Genomic DNA, 19,167 nt, shown 5'->3' on the forward strand with positions numbered 1-19,167 from the left:
TGGTGATGGGTTACTCCTGCGGGGATATAGGAAGGGGAAGGTATCAAACTCTATTAAATTTTCTTACATTTCTACTTCAGTGTATCTTAGAGTCTACATCTTAATACATATTAGGAAGTTTACATATTGGGTATAAATGATCAAAATTCCTTTACTTATAAGGATGCACAATCACAGGAGCTTGGGCACCACTGTTCTGCAGGACAGAAGCCCCAAGATAGGTAGAGTGGAAATAATGACCACCCCCACCCCCTACCAAGGCTCCTGACTGCCTATTGCAGTGTCCTCACAAAACTCAGGGTTTCCAGAGTTACAACAAATGAAAAAGCTCTGCAAAAAACTCCTCATCCATTTATTAAGCTGTATGGCAAAGACACGTTTCCACATTTCACCCATTTCTCACTGTTTGCGAAATGCTCCCTCTTTACAATGTAACGGCTCTCCGAGTTTTCTCACAGGACGGATGTTCTTTATCACAGTGTCAACACAACCCACAGGGCGGCTGCCCTCCTGCAGACCCCGAGAGGACCCCTAGGGGACCACTAGGTGCCCAGAGCTGTGAGGCAGCTCTGCTCTGGGAAGGCCTTTACACGCGGCCACACACCAGCTGGTGGATGAGCGCCACACATTTGCAAAGGGGCAAAGCGCAGCCTCCTTTTTATTCCACCCTGGCAGTATGGGCGCGAGTAACTTCGGGTGACTTCAAGTACTAAACCATTGCTACTTCGTACTCAACTGTTTTCTTCCTCCAGCTACGAGTATGGATGTTTACTGGGACCTAGAGGGGTGTGTGGTGGGGTGAGGGTGGGGGGGGGTTACAAAAGCTGGGAATCCTTTTTGTTTTAAAACCTAGAGCTGGCTTGATGAGGATTTCTAGGCTGTTTGCCATCCAAAATTTCCTGGTCCTTTGGGTTTCCGTCTTCTCCAGGGACAGTCTGCTAGGAAATAACCTTTTTATTTATTTTATTTTTTTATTGAGCGAATGAGCAGCTGGGTGCTGCCTACCTTACCAGCCTGGGAGCTGCTGAACTCCTCTGCTACTGAGCTCCCTGCCTTGCCTCTACACCACCTGATGCCGGAGCCTGGCTGGTGCCTTCTCCATTCTCCCCTTGGGGCTTGGGGCTTGGGGCTGGCCCAGGAGACTGATTGTGAAACAGGTAGGAAAAAAGAAATGAATCCTCCCTGGAGGAACTGGGGGTGGGGCATAGGGCTGTCTCTTAGAGCTCTGGGCCAGGATGAGGGTCCCTTCCTGCTGCCTGACACCTGGCAGCCGCTCCGCCCCCATCGCCCCGCCCACAGCTGACAAAGCCCCGCCCCCCGCAGTGCTGGCTGCTGGCCCCCTGGGGACCGCATTCTCCCTTTGTTCAGCTTTGTACCTGTCAGTTCTGTTGTTCAGGATGTGGGGCCCTCCCCAGAGCTTCCTCACTGCCACACCTGCCTGCACCCAGGCTGCCTTCCTGAGCCAGGGCTGCCGCCGACACCCATGGGGTGTTCAGCCCCCTAGGGGAGGTGGGTCCCCAGGCCCAGTGCTTTGGGGTCAGTGACCTTGGGGCCAAATCATCTGCCTGCTGCCCTCAAGTGGCCCCCACTGAGCCACCTTCAAACAAACCATTGGTTGGTGCCCTTGACTGGTGACATAGGAACAATGGTGCGCAGGCAGGCCTCCTTCTGATTCCCTTCCACCCCCAGTGAGGGTCTGAGCAGGTGATCCCTGGATAAGCTCCATCAGAAGTCTCTCCGGGTCATCACAAAGCAAACACTGAAGGGGTGGCCTGCCCCCAGATTGCTTGCGTGTGTATGTGGGGGCGGGGCGGGGGGAGACAGTGTGGGAAGGGAGGGTGGGAGGCAGTTATTGAGCACCTATTATATGGCAGACACGGATGGGTGCTTTACACAACCATTAGCTACAAAGCTGTGGCTTTACAGTTTACCTCCGTTCTGTGTAATAAAGCCACACATTTATAGAGCACCTCTCCTTCCTTCAAAGTACCGCTTTGTCTGTTATTACCTCTCTCAATCCTCACAACACCCTGGAGGTACAGAGGACGAAACAGGCGGGGACAAAGCGAGGCGCCCCTAGTTATGGGCTGCAGGCATCAGGCTCCTCTCCCCTCTCCTCTGCACCGCCCGCAGTGCCTTGCTTGACCGAGTCGGTCACAGAACAGCCTTCTGGTGGTTGTAAGATCCCCATCATCCCCGTTGGAGTTTTCAGGTTCCTTCAAGACAGGGATTATAATCTGTTTTCCTTCCCTCATGCCTGTGGTGCTTGATGCTGCATGAGCAGCAGGTGCCAGGTAGGTGCTTACCAAGTTCCTTGGCACCTGCTGTCTGGTCCACGGGCGGGGGAAGTGATGGAATCCTGGCCTCTGGGTTCTTACCAGGGATCCCTCAGAGTTAAACCTTCAGTAATCTGAGAAACCATCCTCCACAGTCCCAGCTGAGTAGATCGAAGAGACCTGAGGCCAAACGCCAGCCAGGCCTGGTCTGTTTACTCAGCCGCAGCTCCGAAGTCGGGGGTGGCACTTCTGGAGGTCTGAGCTGACCCGCTGGGGCAGGGTGGGACAGCACGTGGGAGGGAAGCTCAGTCACTCCTATCCCTGTCCCCAGGCCCCTTCCACTCCTGGAAAGATGCAGACTGGCCCAGAGGCAGTGGCAAATGAGGACAATAATACTGTCGTGTTTATGGGGCCCCTTGGCTGGGTGTGAGGCCACCCCACCCTCCCGGCCTGGCCCCCCTGCAGCTTGCGTGGGACAGGAGCCAAGCTCCTGGGTTTTACCAGAGACATTGACTTATTGGCCGAGGCCACACATGTGGCCTGCCTGCCATTCCTTGTCAGGCTCTGCTGTCCCTTGGTCCTCGCACACACGAACTGTGGTCCTGGTGGCCGCGGCCCCTCACTGGCTGTTCTCTGCCCACTCGGGCAGTTTGTGAATCTGGCGCTCCACCGAGACGGAGGTCCGCAGGGTGCCCATGGAGTTGTCCATCTTGTTGGACTCCAGGACGCAGCCCCCTTTCTGGCACAGTCCCCGGAACACCTCCCGGGACTTCTTGCGGAAGCGCTTGCCCACGATCACGTACACCAGCGGGTTGAGGCAGCTGTTGCTGTAGGCCACGTAGGAGGCGATCTGCGTGAAGACATCCACCAGGTGCTCATCCCGGCAGCCGGACAGGATGTCGAGGCGCAGCAGCGTGTCCAGGAAGGTGCTGATCTGGAAGGGCAGCCAGCAGATGACGAAGAGCAGCAGCACGGCCAGGACCAGCACCGTGGCCTTCCTCTCCGTCTGGATCTCCTTGAACTTCTGCATCTCGTTGTTCCGCAGCACCTGCATAATCTGCACCGTGCAGAAGGTGATGACGGTCAGGGGCAGCAGGAAGCCCACGAAGTTCAGGAGGACGTTGGTGAACACTTCCCAGATGCGGGACGGGTAGATGATGATGCAGGCGGTGACGTTGTAGCCCTCGTCTCTGTACTCCTTCATGGTCCGGAAGGCCAGCATGGGCGAGCTCAGGAGCAGCGTGCACCCCCAGATCACCAGGCTGTAGAGCTTGGCCCAGCGTACCCCGCGCATCCGGCCCATGGACATGGTTTTCACCAGGGCCAGGTAGCGGTCGATGCTCACCAGCATCAGGAAGCAGATGCTGCTGTAGAGGTTCATGTAGAGCATGGTGTTCACCACGCGGCACAGCACCTCCCCGAAGAGCCAGTCGAAGTTGTTGGCGATGGTGATGGCCCAGAAGGGCAGCCCGAAGGCCAGGATCAGGTCTGCCAGGGCCAGGTTGCCCAGGTAGATCTCAGCCACCGTGCAGCTGCTCTTGTGGAGGCAGAAGATGCTGAGGACGAAGAGGTTCTCGAGGGCCGCCAGTATGAACAGGACCCAGAGGAAGGGGGCCTGGATGGTGTTAAGCCAGTTCCACCACTCGGGGTAGACGCAGGGACTGGGCAGGGTCCCATTGAGAGTGGGCATGAGGTCTTGCGAGGTGCTGTTGAACATTTCAGTGCTGAAAGAAAGTGGAAAAGAGGCTGTTTACACCTCGGGTCACAAGAAGGAAGAGAAACAGCTGACGCGGAAGGAGTTGGGGATCTGCAAGCAGCTTCCAGAAGCGAGGTCGGGATGGCACTCAGGCCCTTTCTGCTGCACACTCAGAGACTCGGGTTCGGGCACCCCTGACTCCCCGGGGTCTTTGAGAGGTACCCCGTCTCCTTGGGCTAGGTGGAGAGCTCGTGGTCTTCACCTCGTGGCTCCACTGGGACGTCTCCTTGGCCAGCGTCCATCATCAGCACTAACAATCTGAGTCTTGGACCCTCGAAGCTCCCACGATGGGAGGATCCACGGCACATTCCTTCCTTATCACACGGGCACCTCCCAAGGGAGCTGGTCATCTTTCAGCCTCTCATGGCCTGGTCGTGGTGACTAATTGATTAGAGGAGAAAAATGGTATCATGCCAGACAGGGAGGTTCCAGCCTGGCTCTGAGACCACAGTCTATCTACCCACACCCTGTCTCCTTCTGGCAGAGGGCAGCATTGTGCTTCCAGAACCTGCATCAGCAAAGTGTTGATGATAATCAGAGGTCGCATGATGGACGGGGAGGGGCAGGGGCTTTGGAATCAGGCAGTCCTCCTGGGTTCAAAGTCCTGGCTCATTCATTAGCTGTGTGACATTGGGTAAATTAATGAGCCTCTCTGAACCTCGATGACCTACCTCGTAAAATGGGAATAACAAAATCTACTTCTTGGGGTTGTGGTGGGAAACCATGACAATGCGCAAAAAGCCCCAACCTCTGCACCTGATTCAATAAGCCTGAATAAGTATTTTTGTGCACCTATTAAGCAACTACAACCAGCACCTCTCTTCGCAGTGCTTGCTCCCATGTTAGTGACTTTATCATTAACCCACTGGCTCCTCTTTCACTCTTGGGCGAGACTGAGGTCATGGAGCAGTTCATTTTCTAGAAGCGTCGCTGTTAAGGCTAATTCATCTCTACCTTCAGCAAAGAGGCATGGGGCTTGGACAGATATGGGCTCCAATCCTAGCTGTGTGGTCTTGGGCAAATTGCTTGACTTCTCTGACCTTCCTTTTAGTTTCTTTTGGGGTAGAGTATTACTGTCTTCTTGACTTGCTTTGCATGGCTGTTGCAAGGTTCGAATCTAAGAGTGGGTCTGAAAACACATTGAAAGCGGAGAGCACAGCCCAGAGGGCAGGACCAAGTGGACATTTTCAACATCCTGTGGGGTGGGTGAGGGACGATGGCGGTAGAGGGGCTCTTCCTGGGGAAGGGAGGTGATTCCTTCCTGGGCAGGCTCATGGGGGAGGAGGAGAGCCACAACTTATGGGAAAGAGTCTGCTGTTCATCTCTGGGATTTCCTAGGTAAAGCTCCTCTACTTCCAGGAGCAGCTGGCTGGCTTTCAGCGGCCAGACTGGGCACCGGTGACTAACTTATTCATCAGTGCATTTATCCTTTAAATGTGCCTTGAGCATCTTCTCTGAGCTGAACTCCTGCCCTGGCTGTAAGGACCCAGAGGTGAGGACCACGTGTCCCCTGCCCTGCCCAAGCTCCCAGGTGTGGTGAGTGCCGTGGGGTGGAAGGAAGGGCCTGGGGGCACAGAACTGGGGCGTGGGTGGGGAAGGTTAGAGGTGGCTCTGGAGCTGGGTCTCAAAGGATGAGGGACATGTCAATGGAGAGTAAGAAGGGCTAGCGTTGTGTGGTGACAGATGGTGGACGCGCTTGTGGTGAGCCACGTAATGTATAGAGAAGTTGGATCACTGTGTTGTGCACTGCAACCAAGGTAGCATTGTGGGTCACCTGTACTCAAATAAGAAAACTGAAAAACAAAACAAACAACAGAGGAGATGGGACAGACCGGGCAGAGGGAGCAGCTTGAGCGGAGCTGAAGAAGTGGGGAAGCCTCTGGCATGTTGTGGAAGGCAGACTAGATGTTGGACAGGGAGACAGGAAGTGGTTAGAGATGGGATGCATAAGGGAAAAAGGACGCTGGCTGCTGAGAACCTGAGGCTTTGTCCTCGAGGGCTTTAAGGAAGGAGCAATGGAATAGGAAAAACACTCTAGAAAGATCCTGCTGGTGGAGTGGTGGTTTTAGCATGTCCAGCAATTCTGTGCTACCCTTCCCTTCAAAAGGTAGGTGAATGTGACCAGCTAACAGTGAATGTGACCAGACTTAGGGTTGCTGGCTGTGGGGGAGGCTGGCTCCATGTTATGAGGGTGCTCGTGGAGCCAACTGGTCCCTTGGAAGTGGATCCCCTGGTCCCAGGTAAGCCTCTGGTTGATCCTGGCACCCTAGCCTTTGAGGATTCCAGTGGAGGCCCCAGACACCATGGCACAGAGGCGAGCCGTCCCCATGAGGCCCTAACTTTCTGACCTGTGCAACCTGGCAGGCACTGAAGTAAGGCCCACCAGGGCAGCCTCCTTGGTCCAGCCTTTGGCTCCATTTCTGCAGCTACAGAAAAGCCCCTTCCTCAGTGCCCTGGGCATGGAGATTTGTGTCTCTCAGAGTGTGGCTCTCTCCAGACTGAAGTATGGCACCAGGTGCTGCTTGGTGATTTCCCAGCAATACGGCCCCTTGCCAGTGGGATGGCCCTGGCCCCGGGGTCCTGAGAAGCCAGGGGATGGTCCGAGGTGGCCTGTGGAGTGTGTAACTGGGCGTTACGTACCCCAAGGTGGTCCGGTCCTCTGCATAGTAGGCTGCACCCCGCACAGGGCTGAGAGGCCAGGCTGGGCCCTCTCCCCTTTCTTGTGCCAACACTACCCCCTCAGGACCAACCTTCTCTCCCCTTTGCTTCCACTCAGGATCATTCTCCCCACGATCTCTCTTTAGAGTGACTTGGCCTTCTACCAGACGCCAGACAAGTGTTGGTGGTGACCTGGCACGTCTCTAGCTGGTTCCTTGGGTGTTGACTCTGTTCATTTCCAAGTTCATTTGGGACAGCTTGCACATGACCACCGGTACTGTGTCCTCCTCCTATGTCCCCGAATCCCACTGAACCCCACAGAATACTCCTCTCCCTCTGCTCCCACCAGGCCCATGGGGATTTGAACTCCAGCCCCATCAGCTTTTGTCTGTGGAGTCAACAACACCTGTTGCTTCAACTGTTGTCCAGGAGATGAGGGTCATGATCTCCAGGATTTCTGGCTATCTTCCCTTCCCATATAAATTGTAAATCCCAGAACTCTCTTGACTTACCTGAGAGAGGCTGTAGTGGGCACAGGGTCCTCATGAAAAGACAGGAACATGGGTCTCTTCCAGGCAGAGAACATTTGGACTCAGGGTGGGATGTAAGTGAGGCTCCTGGGCTGACTGGGGCGGAGAAAAGACAGTTAGATGGGGGAGGCTGGGGACCATAAAACACACATAATCTCCACCAGGAGAGGGAAACAGAGTCCTTCACTCAGTAAATGTTTATTAAGCAGCTACTGCATACCAGGTGCTAGGGACACAATGGCACCATGTCGTGTCCTCCAGGAGCGTACAGTCCAGTGGAGAAGCTAGATGTTACTGAAACAGTCACTAATTAATTGAAAACTGGCATAAGTGCTAGGAAATAAAGGTCCCATGACAGCATCTAACACGGAGTCCTACACCAGCCTGCTGTGGGGGGGGGCGAGTGGATATTTATTTTGAGACCTGAGGATAAACAGGAGGAAATTGGGTAATGAGAAAGGCAGGTAGGGGGAGCAGGTCCAGCCCATCGTGGGGGCGGCTCCTCCAGGGTGCCCTCAGGTTCTGAGAGATGTGACCCTCTCTGCCCAGCGGGGCTTCTGCAGGCAGAGCCTCTCTCTAACCCTCTTTGCACTTCAGTGCACGGCCCACCCATGCACAGCACAGCTTCCAACTGTGAGGGTCCACGGTGGAGGGTGTTTTCCAGTAAATACGGTACAGCCTGTGACACTAGTTCCTCTTCCTTACACTTTTCTTAATAACCTTTGCTTTTCTCTAGCTCACTTTGTTGTAAGGAGATACTACATAATTAATCGGCTGTTCACGTTATCGGTGAAGCTTCTGGTCAACAGCAGACTATCAGGCAGTTCAGTTTTGGGGAAGTCGACAAGTAGATGCAGATTTTTGACAGGGAGGGGTGTCGGCACCCCTAACCCCCCCACTTTGTTCAAGGATCTTCTGTTTTCCCATCCAGAGAGGCAGGCACCAGCTGTAGGCTTGCCTTGCAGAGCAGGTGGGGTGTAGAGACATGGGGTGACTCGTCCACGTGCCATTGCTGATGAGACCTGGGGGTGGGGCTTAGGACCCCAGCTTGCTCCCCGATCTCACGGGACCTCTTGCTCCTGTCCAGGAAGAGTGTGAATCTCCGGGTGCCTGGGTGCACGTGCGTGTGGACGCGTGTAGCCATCCGCCCTGCCGCAGGCTCCAGCCACTTCTCAGCTAAAGCAGCCTGTGCAAACAGCGGGCACATGGGCTTCCAGAAGCCAGCTGTCTGAATTCAGTTGTGGGGGTGGGGGTAAGGCAGTGGGCAGTTTAGAAATTACAAGCGCATTAGAAAAAGAAGAGACTGAGTCGGTAAGCAGGACGTGAAGCAGAAGCAGAAGATATTTACTTAACATCTGGAAAAGGTTTAGCTGAACCCCTCAGTGGAGCTGAGGTCAGGATTTGAGACTTGCCAGAGGAGCAAAGGCAGCAAAGCCCAGCTGATCCTTCAGAAAGGAGGGGGGGGCTGGGGAATGGAAGAAAGATCTAGTCGATTGCCTTTTTGGGAGGCCTTCCCCGGCCCCAGAAAGAAAATTCAGCCGGAGGTCAGAGATCGTGGGTTTGAATCCTTCATTCCTCCATGCTGCTTATTGAGACTCAGGGGGAACAGCAGGGGGAGCTTCCTCCGCCCCGTGGGGCCACCTCTCCTGCTCATAGGCCTCCCTTTACCAGGTGCACAGGTGGCTCGGCCTCTGTCACCCTGGGGAGTGCCCGGGCCTTGCCTCACTGCCCTCCCTTAGGGACCTACCTGCGCGGGTGTTCCCGGATCTGGCCGGCTGATCCTAACTGCTGGCCAAGGCCTGTAAACATTGCTCTCATTTCCCAAACAAGGCCAAGGGCTTCTCTCTCCCTGGCAATCCTGAGACAGAGGTTTCAAGTCCAGAGAAGTTGATGGGGTGGAGGGAGTGGTGTGAGCGGTGGTGCTTCTCCGGCTATGCTTTGGAGGCGCCCTGGGGAGGACTGTGTGTGTGTGTGTGTGTGTGTGTGTGTGTGTGTGTGAGCCACTCTCCCTGCAGCCCCCCGGGGGACCTCGCCAGGAGCTCTGCACACTGGCTTCCCATGGACTTGGCCAGCCGGAGGACCAGCAGGGCACAGGGCGATGGAGACGGTGAAGATGGGGCACCAGCTCCCATTTCCCTGCCTCGGGGCCTCCAGGGGCCGAGTTCACAGCTCCTGCCAGGGGCCCTTTCCACCTTCCTGGCCAGGATTCTGGAGACAGCTGCCTCGTCTTGGTCAGTTCTCAGGGAGGGAGCAGCGGCGGCAGGGAGGGGAACCTCCACTTTGAGCCTCAGCTGTGCTAGCCCTGAGGCCCCCGGGGTGCCCCCACATGCTGTGCACACTCTGTAAATAGATCCTCTGTCAAAAGATCCCTCCATATTCCCCCATGTGAATGTCTCTCCTCTTTGCTCCCGGGACCCTGTGGAATACATCCTGGGATTATAACATCCCATGTCGGAGAGGGATTGGGAGGAATGTGGGAGGGAGCATGGGGGGACACAGTGGCACAGGGCGGGGAGGGGAGGTGGTGGCCCGGAGTGTGGCACCCTCGGCGTCACCCTGAACGAGCCTCCTCATCCCCCTGGGTCAGTCCCCCGCAGACCCTGAGCCTCGGGGCTTGGAGCGGGGCCCCCGGGAGAGGGGGTGACTCCTCTGCAGCTGGGCTTCCCCCTCGTGCCTCGAACTGATGCTTCAGCAGGAACACCCAACATCCTGATCCACTTGTTCTCCATCGGCCTCCGAATCCTGACCAAGAAGACTCGCTTTAAAAATATTCCCCTCCGCCGAATCCCATAAACACTGGCCGTCCACGCCGCCAAGAGCAAAAGGCCTCTTGAGGCCTCAGGGGGAGCCGATTCTGGTTTCCCAGGAATCCGTGTCGGCGGGGCTCCGGGGCTGCGGCCGCCACAAAACGCACAGGGTCACTTTCTCGAGGGCCAGCCTCCCCCCTGTGTGGAGCCTCCTACCCCGGAGCCGGCCGGACAGCTAGAGCCGGTGGGGGGTATTTCCCCGCAGCAGGCGGTGTGGACAGGCTGGTAAGTAACCAGGTAGCACGCGGTCACTCCTCCCCGCGGGGCCGAGGACAGTCCCAGCGGTGCTGGGGTGTCATCCACACCTGTCTGGGATTCGTACCCTGCTTTCAACAAAGACGGCAGGCCCAGTGCCCGAATCTAGCCAGACCCGAATGGCAGTGTAGACAGCCCATCGTATTTCGTTTCTACAGGTGTTTTTTTTTCTTTTTTTGTAAATTTATTTTTTATTGGTGTTCAATTTGCCAACATATAGAATGACACCCATTGCTCATCCCATCAAGTGCCCCCCTCAGTGGTTTTTTATGACGGATGATACTCGGTTGCCACTTGGTTGGTATTAGGGGGCACCTGGGTGGCTCAGAGGTGGAGCATCTGCCTTCGGCTCAGGGCGTGACCCCGGGGTCCCAGGATCCAGTCCTGCATTGGGCTCCCTGCAGGGAGCCTGCTTCTCCCTCTGCCTGTGTCTCTGCCTTTCTCTCTCTGTGTCTCATGAATAAATAAATAAAATCTTAAAAAAAAATAGTCGGTGATAGGAAGTCACAGTTCAAAAGTAAGTCTATTAAAGAAGCAGCTGTGGAGGTGGCATAGCTGTGACGGAGACTGCATGCAGAATGACCGAACCAGGCAAACAACCCGAAAGCACTTCGTTAGAGACTTGTGGCACCAACTGGGGACCCCGGCCTGGCAGCTAGGCTGGCAGGATCAGAAGCAGGTCCTCCTCTGCTGGGCTTGTCATTTGGGGGTTAGCATAACTACAGCCTTATCTCCTAGAGCCGTGGTGACGCCTGCATGAGTCAATACGTGTAGATAAATGCACACAGCCTGCGGGCAACGTGTGGAGAAGGTGAGCTGACCGTCCTGCCCCAGCAACAGGCTGGTCTGCTTCAGCCACACCCCGGGGCGTAGGGTGGAGGAGGGGACCCTTGCCCGTGGCCTGCTCTCCCCGGCACAGACCCAGACTCGGCTTTCAGACACCGATTCCTCAGCTGGATGGAAGATGAGTGTGTCGTTGGGATGTGACTGGTCTGTGGCTCCAGGGAGACCTTGAGACTTCAGGTCTAGCTTCCCTGTGATTGTGGGTGTTCTCTTGCCTTTTTTGTGTGTGTATGATGTATATGTGTGTGATGTGTATGTGATGTGTATGTGTATACACATGTGTATGGTGTGTATGTGTACGGGTGTGGTGTGTGTATGATATGTGTGTGATGTGTGTATGTGATATGTGTGTGTGGTATGTGTGTGATGTGCTGTGTGTATGGGGTGTATGTGTATGGTGTGTGTGCATGGCATGTGTATGGTGTGAGTGTGTTGTGTGTGTGGTGTGTGTATGAGGGGGTGTGGTGTGTGTGTGTGGTGCGATTGTGTGGCTGTCTCTCCCACTATATTCAGTAGCCCCACAGGGAAGAGCCCTGCCCCCTTCAGCTTTCCGGTCCCCCCTGTGCCCGCACTGGTGTGCATTCCCCAATCTCCTGAAACACTCGTTCCATCCAGTAAGTGGAGCCTCTCAGACCACCCAGCCACTTGGAGTCAAGGCCCGGCCCAGAGAGAACCGAGGTCGCTTGCATCACCTCGCAGACCCTCTCCTGGACGCCTCCCCAGAACGGATGCCTTCCTCTAAAATCTGGTGGCCCTGAGTACCAGTGAGGATGCTGTTTACAGCTGGTCACCAAGGAGGACTTCAGGCCGCGTAAACACCGGGGGCGCAGAGGGAGCAGATAGGCTCCTGAGCCTCACTGGCCTCAGCAGCAGGAAGAAGCGTGGCCCAGGCACACAGTTTCCAAGGGACATTTTCCTCCCTTTCTCTGAAAAAAATGTCAGAGCCGTCTCTGGGGAAGGGTGGGGTTCCGGGAAGTCAACCCCCACTCTAGGAACTCCTAGAGAGCAGAATTAGAAGCTCCAACCCAATCACATGGGCCCTTCTGGCATTTGGATACTTTATGGGCCTGGAATGTTCTGGAAACATTTGCAGAGAAGGCAAGAGAAGCAGAGGCCCTCTCCCACACTGCTCTCTGCAGCAGAGGGTGGCGCGCACTTACTGGACTCTGCTCGCCCTCAGATGCCCCCGGAGCCCGGCTCGGCCTTTGTCTTTTTCCTGCTTATTATGGCAGGTTCTGCTGTTCAGCATGTTTTACTTCTTTCTCCCACACTGGGTTTTGAAGTTTTAATGATTGGGCAACCTCGTCTGACATCCTATCACCAAGCCTTCCTCTAAAGCAAGCAAACAAACAAAGAAACAAAAAACCCACTCGTTTTGTTTTATAAGATAATATAACCATAGCATTTAAACACGCTCAAATCTCCCAGAGTTCTAGCCCTGCACATATCTGCATGCAGCGTCCTTTCATCCCCTGGGGTTTTACGCAGAAGGAAATTTTTCCTGTGTTGTTCCATGGTTGTCATAATGATACCTTTAAGAAAAGCATTGCAGTTTTTTATTGCTGTTTATGAAGCCATCCCTTACCCCCATCCATCTTCATATAATACATTTTCCTAGTGCCTGTGCAACTGAATAAAGACAAACCTCATTTAAAATGGGGTCGGTTTAGGGCCATCTGCTTAGTCGGCTAAGCATCTGCCTTTGGCTCAGGTCATGATCCCAGAGTCCTGGGATGGAGTTCCTCCTGGGGAATCCTTGCTCAGTGGGGAGCCTGCTTCTCCTTCTCCCTCTGCTGCTCCCCCTGCTTGTGTTCTCTCTCCGTCAGATAAATAAAATCTTTAAAAAAAAATGAGATTGGTTTGGGGTACCTGGGTGGCTGAGTCGGTTAAGCATCTGACTCTGGCTTTTGTCTCAGGCCATGATCTCAGGGTTGTGAGATTGACCCCTGCATCCAGCTCCATGCTAGGGTGGAGCCTACTTAAGATTCACTTTCTCCCTCTCCCTCTGCCCCTCTCCACCTCCCTCTGTAAAAAAATAAAAAATAAAAACATAGAATGGGACGGATTTACCAAAAGGATACAAAAATACAGATTCGAAGGTGTGCATGCACCCTGATGTTTATAGCAGCATTATCAATTATAACCAAACTATGGAAAGAGCCCAAATGTCCATTGACTGATGAATGGGTGAAGAAGATGTGGTATGATGATGATATATATTTATGATATATAGCACATATATGACATATATATGACATATATATAATGGAATATTACTCAGCCATCAAAAGAAGGATATCTTGCCATTTGCATTCTAGTATATGGAATCAGAGGGTATTATGCTAAGCAAAATAAGTCAGAGACAAATACTGTATAATTTCACTCATTTGTGGAATTTAGGAAATAAAAAATATGAACATATGGGAAGGTAAAAAGAGAGAGAGAGAAGGAAATCATAAGAGACTTTTTTTAACAATAGAGAATAAAATGAGTGTTGCTAGAGGGGAAGGGGATGGGGGATGGTTAGATAGGGGATGGGCAGTAAGGAGGGCACTTGTTAGGATTAGCCCTGGGTATTATACGGAAGTGATGGATCATCAAATTCTACACCTGAAACCCATTTTCCATATATGTTAATGAACTAGAATTTAGATAAAAACTTGGAAAAAAAAGAAAATAAATATTTTCTCAAATAAAAGAAAATAAAAAAATAAAAATAAAATAAAATGGGGTCGGGAGGCCAGCAGGGGGAGCACTCACATCAGGCCTCTCCTCCCAGCCCCACTGCAGTAAATAAGAACACTGAGCAGAAATATTTTGTTTTAGGGCACTTGACGGGATGAGCACTGGGTGTTATACTATATATCGGCAAATCGAACTCCAATAAAAAAATATACCAAAAAAAAAGGGTGGGGGATTTTGCTTTAGGACCCCAGCAGAAAGCAGGAAGATTGTTTTCCCGCCCAGCAACAGCCCAGCCAATGAGAGACAGTCACAGCTCAGCCAATGAGAACCAATCATGCTTCCATCTCCCAATTTAGTCTAAAAGGCTTTTTGTTTAGAACAGCGCCCCCCTCCCCCCCAGTTGGCTCTTCTCTCTGCAGATCGGGACCCATGTCAGGCTTCCAGCGTGGAGCCTGCTTCTCCCTCTGCCTGTGTCTCTGACTCTCTCTCTCCTTCTCTCTCTCAAGAATGAATAAATAAAATCTTAAAAAGGGGGGGGGCATTTCTTTTCTCTGGTCTCGTGACTTGTCCAGGGTTTTGATGTATCTTGTGTGTCCCAAATTGCAATTCTCTGCTATTCTCAAATAAACCATTTTGCGGGTAAAGCCAGAGACACTGTTATTTTTAAGATGCACCTGCCCCAGACAGGTTGCCCTTCGCCTGTTCCCCAAGGACATTCCCTATGCTCCTACCTCTTTGCTTTTGCTCCTCCGTCTCAATGCCCTATGCGGGTGGCTGCAGCCTGTGCAGATGACAAGGGCAGCCCAGCTGGCTGTATGGGGACTGGGGGATTGGCAGTCTCTGGGCCTTTGGTTTGGGGCTTGAGTAGCAAGCTTGGTGGGTGGGCTACAGAGGAACAGCCATAGTGTGTGTATGTATGGGTCTGCGCACCCATGCACACATGTAAATATGGAAGAGCATGGGCTGCATATCTGGAGATGTCCCCAAGGCTTGGGAGTTTCATGACTGAGATTGAACCAGGCCAGAATCCCAGCTGCAGCACGTACTAGCTGTGTATAACCTTGGACAAGCAGCGGAACCCCTTCCAGGCCTCAGTTTTTTCATCTGTCAAGAGGGGATGCTAATAGCACCTACTGTGTAGGGTTGCTGGGAGTATAAGGAGGTTAATGATTGCAAAGCGCTTAGAACAATGCTTGATATATGTTCAACGCTCCATAAATGTCAGCATCCCCTTCCTCTCTGCCTGTATCAGGCTACTGCAAACAATTTTATTGGAGGAAAGAATTTTCCTTAAAAGAAAATGTTCAATCTACCCCCACCTTCTTTTACAGAAGGGAAAACAAGGCCCAGAGAGGTGATGAGTTGTCTAAAGCCACACAGCATGTAAGTGCCAGACTGTGACAAGAACTGAGGCCTTGCCTGTCTCCTGCTACAGTGGCGTTTTAGGGGTGTGGTGCAGGCCAGAGGCGATCAGGGGTCTGGAGCCCCTCACAGGACTGGGGCCATTGGGGACAGAGTCCGAGGACCTGTCTTAATTGAAACATGGGATTCTGGTGCCAAGCCTATTCCTCCTTCCTTCTTCCATCCACCCCTGGAAGCTCTTCCTCAATTAACCTAACAGGATCCCAGAAAATTAGGGTGGGAAGGGCTTTCAAGCATTTCATCAGACTCCCTCATGTCACTGAAGTGCACATGGAGGCCCAGAGATGGTGGACATTCTCCTAGGACACACAGGCAGCTAGTGGCAGAGTCAACTTGAAGCCACGTCCTGGAATCCTGGTACCTAGACCCCATGTTCTTTTTTATCATCCCACAGCTGACCCCAGCCCACGTGGAAGAAATCACTGGGTGCTAATTTGTCTGATTGTGAACAAGTTTAAAAACCCCAACCTCATACCCCTAGCCTGTGCAGTGGTGTGGCGGGCATGCACCAAACCTAACAGCAGCTGCCTTTGTGTGATTATAATGATGTAATTTCCACTCTCTCATATATTCCAGGATTTCTGTCATGAGCAAGTAAATAATTTATAATGGGAGGAAAAAGAAATCTTTGTAAGAGAGCCTTGCAAGAAAGGAAGGCTGTGGGTCCAGAGGGAGTGTATTTTCTAGAAAAGCAATTCCTCAGGCGAGGCTCAGGTTTGGGTGTGCTGAAGAGTGCTCATTCCTCCTGCAGACAGTCTAGCTCCCTGAGGGTCCTGGGGGCCCAAGGGTGGCAGTAACCCTGCTGGGGGAGGGGGGAGGAGAGGGCAGGTGGCCAGGGGCCTTTGCCAAATTGGCTGCTGGCCTGGGTCCTCTACCACACGCAAATGTGTACGCAGCTGGTTTACAAAATTAGGAGGAGGAAGACATAATAAACAGAGATTTGGAGCCTGCTGGAGAGCGAAAACAACCCTTCATGGCACGAAGTGGTTCAAGTCCTGCTGAAGGTGCGTGCAAGAGGAACACTTTAAGGCAGGTGGAGTTTTGTGCCTTCCCGCGCACGGTAAGGCTTGAGAACTTGGCTCTGAAGGGACCTATTCTATTGCACATTACACCTCCTGCTCATTTATTCATTCAACAAACTCCTATGCTCTATTTGCTTATCATGTTCAGTGTGAGATATGGTGGGGAAGAGTGCAGACATGATGGGCGGGCCTAAAAGAACTTGGACATCAAGCCACATCCTGGTGCCATCCTTCAAGGACCGTCTCTTGTCTCTGTCGCTGAGTACCAGTACTCTGTCGCTCTGTGACCGTGGATAAATGCCTTGCTACCTCTGGGACCTCATTTCCACCTATTAGCTGTTATAATAGATAATTCTGGAGACCTCGACACAACCACGTCCCTAAAGAGGAAACAAGCTGCCGCGGGGACACATATAAGCAGAGGCAGGGGGATCAGCCACAGTGCACTGTCAGGGGCCCATCTTTCACTTGGGGGCATCCGAAGACTTTCATGGAGACAGATGGAATGAGTCAGCTTAGCATGCTCCCGTTCACCAGGAGCCTGCCTGTCTGCCTCTGAGGATCCCAGGACCCGGCTCTACCTGCCAGGCCTGCCCAAGACAAAGCCACAGTCCAGCCCAAGCCTGGCCCCAGTGCTAGGACTATGGCCCTCTGCCTGGTTCCATTACAGGCAATGAAAATTCTCTTTTAGAATTAAAATTCCAGAGTTCCAGGTTCTGCCTCTGTTATACCTTTTCTAGAAGGGAGTGGAAGGGGAGCATGTTTCTTCCTATTAACCTGCTAAGGAATGGGCCTGGAGTCTCCCAAAGCCAGAGAAGCAGAGAAGATGGGGAAAAGTTGACCCTGAGTCCCCAACACAGGTATTGATCCCAGACTGGGACTCAGGAGACAGTCAAACCAGGGACGCGAGTTGGGCAGCAGTCCTAGCCCATCGAGTAAATGGGGATAACCTCCCATACAAAGGCTGTTGTGAAGACTGGTGACAATGTGTAAAGCACCTGCAAAATAAATTTATTTTCTTTGCACATTTCGAAGCACGTTACAGAAAATCCTCTGCAGTGTAGGGAGTATTGTTACTTCCCTGTCTCATGGATGAGCAAATTGAGGCATAACCAGTAGCGTAGAGCTGAGATTTGAAGCCCGCCAGAGCCCCAGATTTGTCTTTTTGTTTTTTAGCTTGTTGTTATGGAAAGGTCTGAAAATATACACAAGCTGACAGGCTACCATCACGGAAGTCTAGGTACCTATCACCCAGCTTCCGTGAGCGCCAACTCACAATCTTGTTTTTTTCACACCAAAACCCGTCCCACCTCTCCTGTAAGATTTAAAGCAAATTTCACATGCCTACCCTTTATTCTATAAATGTTTTAGGGTGCATCACTAATAGATAAGGACTCTTTTCAAGAAGCGTAACTGCTTACCCATTATCACGTCTACAAGAAATCAACAATATTTTACTAGCATCAACTCTCTAGGTGGTGTTACGATTTCTGATGGTCTCATGATTTCATATTTTTTCCAAATTATTTTTTCCCTTTCCTTTCCTTTTCCTTTTCCTTTTCCTTTTCCTTTTCCTTTTCTTTTCTTTTCTTTTCTTTTCTTTCCTTTTCTTTTCTTTTCTGTGGGCTCAGCCCCAACGTGGAGTTCAAACTCACCACCCTGAGATCAAGAGTCACACATTTTACCCACTGAACCAGGCTGGTGTCCCGTAGTTATTTTCTAAATCAGAACCCAAACTACTTTACATATCGGATTGGTTGATATGTCTGTTATGTTTCTTTTAATTTATAGGTTTTCCTGACATCTCTCACTCTGTTTTCTCTTCCTTTCAATTCACTTGTGCATGAATCCTGGGTGTTGGTTCTATGGCTTCCCACAGCCCAGAGCAGCGCTGTCAAGTAGAGATCTAATGTGAGCCACAAAGTAATTTTAAATTTTTTAGCAGCCACATTTACAAAAAGAAAAGAAAAGAAAAGACGATGACGAAGACGAAGAAGGAAGAAACGAAGAAAGGAAGAAAGAAAGGAAGGAAGGCAGGAAGGAAGGAAGGAAGGAAGGAAGGAAGGAAGGAAGGCAGGAAGGAAGGAGGGAGGGAGGAAAAAAAAGAAATCCCGTTCATGGATGAGAAAAGAGAGGCCAGAGTCACACAGTGAATGGCTAGTGGAGCTGGGATTCGAACACTGGCACCTCACTGCACGGTCTCACTTTATAGTGTCACTGTCATGGTAAACCACAGTAAACTGGAGCCAGCAGTACCCTCAGGATCTCGCAGGTGGCTGGGGAGGCCTAAGGGTGAGAAGCACAGGAGGCTTCCAGGAGGCCATGGTCGTCTGAGGCCTTGACCAGGTGACCTCCACCAAATAGCTTTCACGTGTAGATCTCGTCTTCGTGGTGTTTCCACTAGGATGCCTGAGTAGTCAAAGCTCGGTGTGGTCGGGGTGTGAGTGGCAGGGCTTGAGGGCTTCCCTTAATTAGGAGGCAGGCGGCCTCCCACCTAGGCAGCCAGGTGGGAGAGAGACAGGTGGCAACAGAGGTGGAGGAGGCCATGCAGGGGCGGGAGAGGAAGAGGGAGAGGCAGGAGGACGGGATGGAGTCCGGGGAAGCGGGGGTGAAGGGTGGATGAGCAGTGTGGGTCAGTGGCCCTGAAGGGGTCTGTAGAGGTTGGCGGGGAGGCCAGGTCTCCGCCACCCGCAGGTGATCCCGTACCTGCTCAGAAGGCAGGTGTGAGCTAAACCCTCATGGCTCCTTTTGTTCCTGCCTCTGCTCCCCCTGATGAAGAGTCCTATCAGCTTCCTGCCATGTCTGCCTTCTGTAGCCAATTCACAGCCATCCGTCCAGGGTCCGTCTGTCTCGCCCAGGAAAGCTTGGGCCTGAGAACCAACCCCCCCCAACGCATCCTGAGCTGCCCCAGGG

At 52.5% G+C, this 19,167-nt stretch overlaps 1 protein-coding gene across 3 annotated transcripts in view; it reads right to left on the minus strand.

The window, feature by feature from the left end:
- Positions 1 to 331: 331 nt before the first annotated feature.
- The window catches only part of BDKRB2 (bradykinin receptor B2), a 30,415-nt gene continuing 11,579 nt past the window's right edge, over positions 332 to 19,167 (minus strand). Inside the window, exons 2-3 of one of the 3 annotated variants that reach the window (XM_041759820.1) lie at positions 7,203 to 7,312; positions 332 to 4,000 (exon numbers count right to left, since the gene is read on the minus strand). In XM_041759820.1, the coding sequence (XP_041615754.1) occupies positions 2,896 to 4,000; positions 7,203 to 7,276 (1,179 nt within the window). In that variant the 5' untranslated portion in view covers positions 7,277 to 7,312 and the 3' untranslated portion in view covers positions 332 to 2,895. Of the gene's footprint in view, positions 4,414 to 7,202; positions 7,317 to 19,167 lie in introns of all 3 variants that reach the window. The other 2 variants (XM_041759819.1, XM_041759821.1) reach the window with 2 other exon arrangements.

The sequence above is a fragment of the Vulpes lagopus genome, chromosome 6 (genome assembly GCF_018345385.1).
Source record: "Vulpes lagopus strain Blue_001 chromosome 6, ASM1834538v1, whole genome shotgun sequence".
In the NCBI taxonomy this organism is placed as follows: domain Eukaryota; kingdom Metazoa; phylum Chordata; class Mammalia; order Carnivora; family Canidae; genus Vulpes; species Vulpes lagopus.